At 44.1% G+C, this 7,500-nt stretch overlaps 1 protein-coding gene across 2 annotated transcripts in view; it reads left to right on the forward strand.

Moving 5' to 3' along the window:
- cnksr1 (connector enhancer of kinase suppressor of Ras 1) overlaps positions 1-7,500 on the forward strand; it is a 39,802-nt gene that overhangs the window by 5,845 nt on the left and 26,457 nt on the right. For both annotated transcript variants that reach the window (XM_076978173.1, XM_076978174.1), the window contains exon 4: positions 269-347. In XM_076978173.1, coding sequence (XP_076834288.1) covers positions 269-347 — 79 coding nt within the window. The remainder of the gene's footprint in view (positions 1-268; positions 348-7,500) is intronic.

Raw genomic sequence — 7,500 nt, forward strand, 5'->3', positions numbered from 1 at the left:
CACTTTCAAACATTAGCATGCAATATCTAATTAATATATAAACATAATTATGTTATTAAATGTTGCAACATTACATATAATTGGTAGTGGTGATCTGATCCAGAGACACTTGTAAAGGGGACTGAGAGTGTGGGAGACCAGCGCGGGACCCAGACAGACTCACCGCATCTTATTCCACTGAAACCACTACTGTAAAACTCATTTAGCCTGTGTGTGTGTGTATGTGTGTGTGTGTGTGTGTGTGTGTATGTGTGTGTGTGTTATACAGGTATCAGTACACCCAGAGTGAATGCACAGGCAAGACCATGATCAGTCTGTGTAGAGACTTGGGCACCACTGTCCATAAGGTGCGTGTTGCCATATCACACACTTTCCTGTTCAAACCCCTTTAAAACACCCCACACGCCTTTCTGCTCATAACCAGAGGGCCTGACGTGTCATAAACATTGGCATGTTATTGTTATGATGACCACTGTCATCAGAAGATGTTCCTGAAGGCGTAAACAGGCTGATAACTCTACTGAAAACTGAGATGGTGTTTCATTAGGTGTGTTATATTCTATTAGGACCTTCGCTGACCCTAAGTGGGTGTGTTTTGCTGACCCTAAGTGGGTGTGTTTTGCTGACCCCAAGTGGGTGTGTTTTGCTGACCCTAAGTGGGCGTGTTTTGCTGACCCTAAGTGGGCGAGTGCCCTTGTTGTAGATTGGTATATAACAGGATACAGTTACAGTCAGCCTGGTCTTCAATGTTCAGTCAAAGGTTAATACATCCAGAGTGAATGCACAGTTAATGTTATGTTAATAAGATAAAGTTATTATCTCATTATGTTAGTTTAACTGTCCTGTGTGTGTTTTGGATATTGTACAGACGTGACTTTGTGAGATTATTCTGATGTGATTCATGTATATTGTCTTTTATGATGCCATCTGAGTCCTAATAGCTTTGTTGATCTTGTTCATGGTGACAATCTCATGTCAATGTTTCATGAAATGCATTTCAGGAGGACATGAGATTTGTCACCATGAACAGGATTTTTTCAACATTACTGTAATCTAATTTGTTTTTCGTGGAGCCAGTGTTTGTTGCTTCATATGACTTTAGACATATCATGGATTAAATAGATACATACACTCTATACACTCCATCTGTGTATAGTTGATGGAGTTCAGTCTCTATCCGTGTTCTTGAACTCTTTGGTCGTTAATGGGTTAAAAAGTAATCTGAACATAACAAAATGTAATCAGATTACATGAAAGAAGATTGGATTGGGTAACAGATTCATCGTTGAATGTGGTAAACATCAGTTGCCTGTAATGGAATACATTTGTGAAGTAATCCTCCCAGTCCTGTGTGTGTAACGGTATCATGCAGGATGCCACAGGGTTGAACTCCAGTGTAGGGTACCATGATTGTGCACTGTAGTTTTGTCACATGTTTACCATATTTGTGCACTGTAGTGTAGTCGTGTGTTTACCATGATTGTACACTGTAGTTTTGTCATACGTTTACCATGATTGTGCACTGTAGTGTAGTCGTGTGTTTATCATGATTGTGCACTGTAGTGTAGTTGTGTGTTTACCATAATTGTGCACTGTAGTGTAGTCGTGTGTTTACCATGATTGTGCACTGTAGTGTAGTCGTGTGTTTACCATGATTGTGCACTATAGTGTAGTCGTGTGTTTAACATGATTGATGTGGATCACTGTGTCCCAGTGTAATGTGGGTCACTGTGTCCCAGTGTAATGTGGGTCACTGTGTCCCAGTGGAATGTGGGTCACTGTGTCCCAGTGTAATGTGGATCACTGTGTCCCAGTGGAATGTGGGTCACTGTGTCCCAGTGTAATGTGGATCACTGTGTCCCAGTGGAATGTGGTTCACTGTGTCCCAGTGGAATGTGGTTCACTGTGTCCCAGTGTAATGTGGATCACTGTGTCCCAGTGTAATGTGGGTCACTGTGTCCCAGTGTAATGTAGATCACTGTGTCCCAGTGGAATGTGGTTCACTGTGTCCCAGTGGAATGTGGGTCACTGTGTCCCAGTGGAATGTGGGTCACTGTGTCCCAGTGGAATGTGGTTCACTGTGTCCCAGTGGAATGTGGTTCACTGTGTCCCAGTGGAATGTGGATCACTGTGTCCCAGTGGAATGTGGGTCACTGTGTCCCAGTGGAATGTGGTTCACTGTGTCCCAGTGGAATGTGGTTCACTGTGTCCCAGTGGAATGTGGGTCACTGTGTCCCAGTGGAATGTGGTTCACTGTGTCCCAGTGGAATGTGGGTCACTGTGTCCCAGTGTAATGTGGGTCACTGTGTCCCAGTGGAATGTGGATCACTGCAGATCTTGTTCTGTGTGCTTGATTTTCAGTGCAACTTTATTTACATTTTTTTACATTTATGGCATTTGGCAGACACCCTTATCCAGAGCGACTTACATTTTTATCTCATTTTTATTATTATTATTTTTTTAATACAAGTGAGCAATTGATGGTTAAGGGCCTTGCTCAGGGGCACCTCAGTCATGGCCTCAGGTCTGGGAATCAAACCCACGACCCTCCGGTCACAAGACCATTTCCCTAACAGTGTCTTAGAGGTCAACCCCACACCAGTGTTTTAGAGGTCAACCTCACACCAGTGTGTTAGAGGTCAACCTCACACCAGTGTGTTAGAGGTCAACCTCACACCAGTGTGTTTAGAGGTCAACCTCACACCAGTGTGTTTAGAGGTCAACCCCACACCAGTGTTAGAGGTCAACCCCACACCAGTGTGTTAGAGGTCAACCCCACACCAGTGTGTTAGAGGTAACCCTAACATTTTGTTAAACCAATCAGTAATAATAAAAAATTATATGGCATATAATCTAAAACTTCATGTTGTTTTCAGTTTGTAGAGTTAGCTACACTAGTTAGCAGATACTATCTAGTATCTATTATTATCTGGTATCAGTGCATGTAAACAGAACAACATTATTCTGTGTTTTAATCCTCGTGAGTTTCTCTGAAAACAAGGCAGAGGTTGTCAAGGCAACTTGTTGCATCTGATAACATGTGATTAGCCCTTTGGGTGTAGTGGGGAGCCATGTTGACACTTCTGAACATCGCTCCACCAGTCTTCACCCTCTCCTTCGCCACCTTCCTCTTCCTCTTCCTCTGTCTTGGACATGGAACCTGCAAACTGCGGTCAGCTGTGCAGTAGAACGTTCCACCCTGCATGTAGTCTGGGTTTATTACAGTCAACTGTGTGTGTGTGTGTGGGTGGGGGTGGGGAAGGTCATATGTGTTTATGTGGCATAATCTAATATGTTTTGGTCCTCTGTGGTTCACCTACGGCCAGGAGATAGTGGGGAGGGGTCCAGTAGGATTGTAGGTGGGGCCAGCAGATAGTGTGTGTGTATGGGGGGCCAGTAGGATTGTAGGTGGGGCCAGCAGATAGTGTGTGTGTATGGGGGGCCAGTAGGATTGTAGGTGGGGCCAGCAGATAGTGTGTGTATGGGGGGCCAGTAGGATTGTAGGTGGGGCCAGCAGATAGTGTGTGTGTATGGGGGGCCAGTAGGATTGTAGGTGGGGCCAGCAGATAATGTGTGTGTATGGGGGGCCAGTAGGATTGTAGGTGGGGCCAGCAGATAGTGTGTGTGTATGGGGGGCCAGTTGGATTGTAGGTGGGGCCAGCAGATAGTGTGTGTGTATGGGGGCCAGTAGGATTGTAGGTGGGGCCAGCAGATAGTGTGTGTGTATGGGGGGGCAGTAGGATTGTAGGTGGGGCCAGCAGATAGTGTGTGTGTATGGGGGCCAGTAGGATTGTAGGTGGGGCCAGCAGATAGTGTGTGTATATGGGGGGCCAGTAGGATTGTAGGTGGGGCCAGCAGATAGTGTGTGTGTATGGGGGCCAGTAGGATTGTAGGTGGGGCCAGCAGACAGTGTGTGTGTATGGGGGCCTTTAGGATTGTAGGTGGGGCCAGCAGATAGTGTGTGTGTGTATGGGGGCCAGTAGGATTGTAGGTGGGGCCAGCAGATAGTGTGTGTGTATGGCAGAGGTGGGGACTCGAGTCACATGACTTGGACTCGAGTCAGACTCGAGTCATTAATATTAAGACTTTTGACTTGACTTGAAAAAATATTCAGAGACTTAGACTTGACTTGGACTTTTACACCAATAACTTGGGACTTGAATTGGACTTGAACCTGTTTACATGCAAAGACTTGATTTTTTTTTAAATCCCAAATCTAAATTTTAAAACGCATATTAATATTTATAAAGTGCGCCCCATTAATTTCATTTCCGTCCTTCTGACGCAGACCGGCGTTACACCAGATTCTGTGACCGTCGAGTTTTGTGACCACAGGGGGCGCTATTTCACAGTTTCTGTTCAGAGGCACAAACGCTTTACGAATGCTACGTAAACTACGCTGATGCACTTTCTTTACTCGTTTTGTTGGTGTCCACGAGCCAAAATATGACAGATGTTTATATTTACATTTTATCGTCTCTTAATTACATGAATGTACTTAAACAAGATTTACCATCCCCTCACCATTGCAGCCAACAAAGAAATCATGAATGGGATGTACAGGTGAGCCTTTTTAACTGGGGTCACCAATTCTGACGCCAGCCATCAGAATATGTGACCCCACTGAATCTCCAGGTAACAATAGTACACCGTGACCCCACAATAACAGAAAACAATGAAAAAATAACCCTAACTTTTTATTAGTCTATATTTAAACATTTTATCCAAATGTTTAGAATAACCATTCGCAATGACAGCATCTTGCTTACGATGAAGCTTGCTATTTTCGTGTAAAATGATGTAACGAAACATTCTTGTTTAAGTACATTTATGTAATTAAGAGAAGATAAAATGTAAATGATCTGTCATCTTTTGGCTGGTGGACACCAACAAAACGAGTAAAGAAACGCATCAGCGTAGCATTCATAAAGCGTTGGTGCCTGTAAAAAAAAAAAAGACTCGAAAGGACTTGAAATTCCAAGTTTCAGACTTGGGACTTGACTTGACGGTTGCTTGTCTTGACTCGAGACTTGACTTGAGTTGACTGTCTTTGCTTGAGACTTGACTCGGGACTTGAGGATAAAGACTTGGACTTACTTGAGACTTGCAAAACACTGACTTGGTCCCACCTCTGGTGTATGGGGGCCAGTAGGATTGTAGGTGGGGCCAGCAGACAGTGGGCAGTAAAATGGTGCAGTGGGTGGAGAGAGTCAGTCCTGACTGGTAAGAATAGATCACAGCTACCACACACAGAGATCACAGTGGACAAACACTTCATCCATAGGTAATAGCTTTCTTTATTTGTTCTAGATGGTTTTTGCACTCTCTCTGTCTGTCTCCCTCTCTCTCAGTATCTCTCTTACTCCTTCTCTTTCTTTCTCAGTCTTGCTTTCTGTCTCACCTCCTGTCTCTCTTGCCCCCCTCTCTGTTTCACTCTGTTATTTCATGTCCCTTTGCCCTTTCAAAACCAGGCTTTGACTTTTACACACATTCACACACACATAATGTTTTATACTAGTCACTCATTTACTTAAGCACACGCGCACACACGCGCACACACACATACACACACACACACACACACACACACACACACACACACACACACACACACACACACACACACACACACACACTCACCATACCATATGCTTAATCCTCTTACAGTAAACCTGTCTCAGCTGGTAATGGAAATTGTTTGGCTTATTCCATGAAATTCTTCATTCTCTGTACTCTTTAACTCTATTTAACTCTGTTTTCTAACTCTGTGTCTGTTTTATAATGTGTATTTCTGTCTTTGTGTATGTATCTGTACCTAGTGTTTACAAGGGGAATATTCAGATAAATAATTCCCAGTGTTTAGAAGGGGAATCAGAGAAATCAGAGAATTATTCCCAGTGTTTACAAGGGGGGGGGGTATCCTCATAGGAATGATAATGTTTCAATGTTCACACGTGCAGACAGAGCAGCACAGCAGTGTGAGTCAGTGATGAGTGAAATGAAAAACATTTATAAAATTGAAGGAAGGAAGATGGAAACACACACACACACACACACACACACACACTGTGTGTAGGCAATCAGTGTGTGACTGTGTGGTCTTTTCACTGGGCAGTTTTGTGTCTGGTTCTGTGGTCTGTAGTGGATGGGGTGGGTTTGTAGGCCATTGTTGGTGTGTGTTCCTGTTTCTCTGAAGTCACACAGCAGTGGGAGACGTCATTTCTACACCTGCATCTTACTCCCCACAACTGTGGCGGTCTGTCTGTGTGCTTTTCTCTGTGTGATGGACAACGATATACTTAATGAAGAAGAGACATGTTTTAATTTAAATTCTTAGCACTTTCTTAAGTTACTCTTGGTCATTTACTGTAAACCACATTTGTGGCTACTGTGTGTATGCAAATGATTTCTGTTTCAGCCTGCGTGCTGGGGGTCAGCCATCTTTAGTTACGTTCCAGAGTAGAAACAACGCGTGACTCCTGGAAAAATAACACACAGTTGGGGGTTCTGGACTGGGGGCTGACAACTGTGAAACACCTCAGCTTCTCACCACCTTCCCAGTCTGTGTTTGTCAGATATCTGAGAGGTGTTTGTCAGATATCTGAGAGGTGTTTGTCAGGTAATTGAGAGGTGTTTGTCAGGTGTTTGTCAGGTGTTAGTATGGTCATGAAGCTGCTCTATGTGTGACCTTTCCCACATGGTGCTGGTATATAGGCCTATGATGTCATAAGGTGTGTCACTAGGCTAAGAATTGCCCGTGATCTTGTCAGAACTGTGACTGCCATGTGTGTGAGAAGCTTTTCTTAGAACAGAGGGGACCTGTCCAGCATACACATGCCCCATTGTGCTGAGGAACTTTGGGACAGACTACAGTGGTTAGGGGGACAACTGTGACGATAACCGTGACGTGCAATATTATGTCCTCTATCCCAGCTTCAAACTCAGCTTCAAACTCCAGCTTCAAACTCCAGCTTCAAACTCCAGCTTCAAACTCCAGCTTCAAACTCCAGTTTCAAACTCCAGCTTCATTGTCTCCTCAGATTTTTTGCTCAGAGTGTCGGCTGTTCTCAGCTGCCTGGTAGTCATGACCCTGCAGCTGATATGGGCTTTACCTTCACTAAAACATTCATGGGAACTGTGTGTGTGTGTGTGTGTGTGTGTGTGTGTGTGTGTGTGTGTGTGTGTGTGTGTGTGTGTCTAATGCCATAGTCTATGGAAGGTCTACAGGAACACTTGTGGGGTAAAGGTTCATATTTGTGTTTATGTTGGCAGTGGTACAGTTGAACAGTTCAAGCAGTGCTTAAAGAGCTGTCATTATTTCTGTAGATACAGGGCATTTGGAGAGAAGTAACGAACGGTAGAGATAGAGAGACAGACAGGTAGAGAGAGAGAGACAGACAGGTAGAGAGAGATTGGTAGAGAGATAGAGAAACATGTAGAGAGAGAGACAGACAGGTGGAGAGATAGAGGAGGTGACAGGTAGAGAGATAGAGAGAGGAT

This window comes from Brachyhypopomus gauderio, chromosome 17 (genome assembly GCF_052324685.1).
Source record: "Brachyhypopomus gauderio isolate BG-103 chromosome 17, BGAUD_0.2, whole genome shotgun sequence".
NCBI lineage: Eukaryota > Metazoa > Chordata > Actinopteri > Gymnotiformes > Hypopomidae > Brachyhypopomus > Brachyhypopomus gauderio.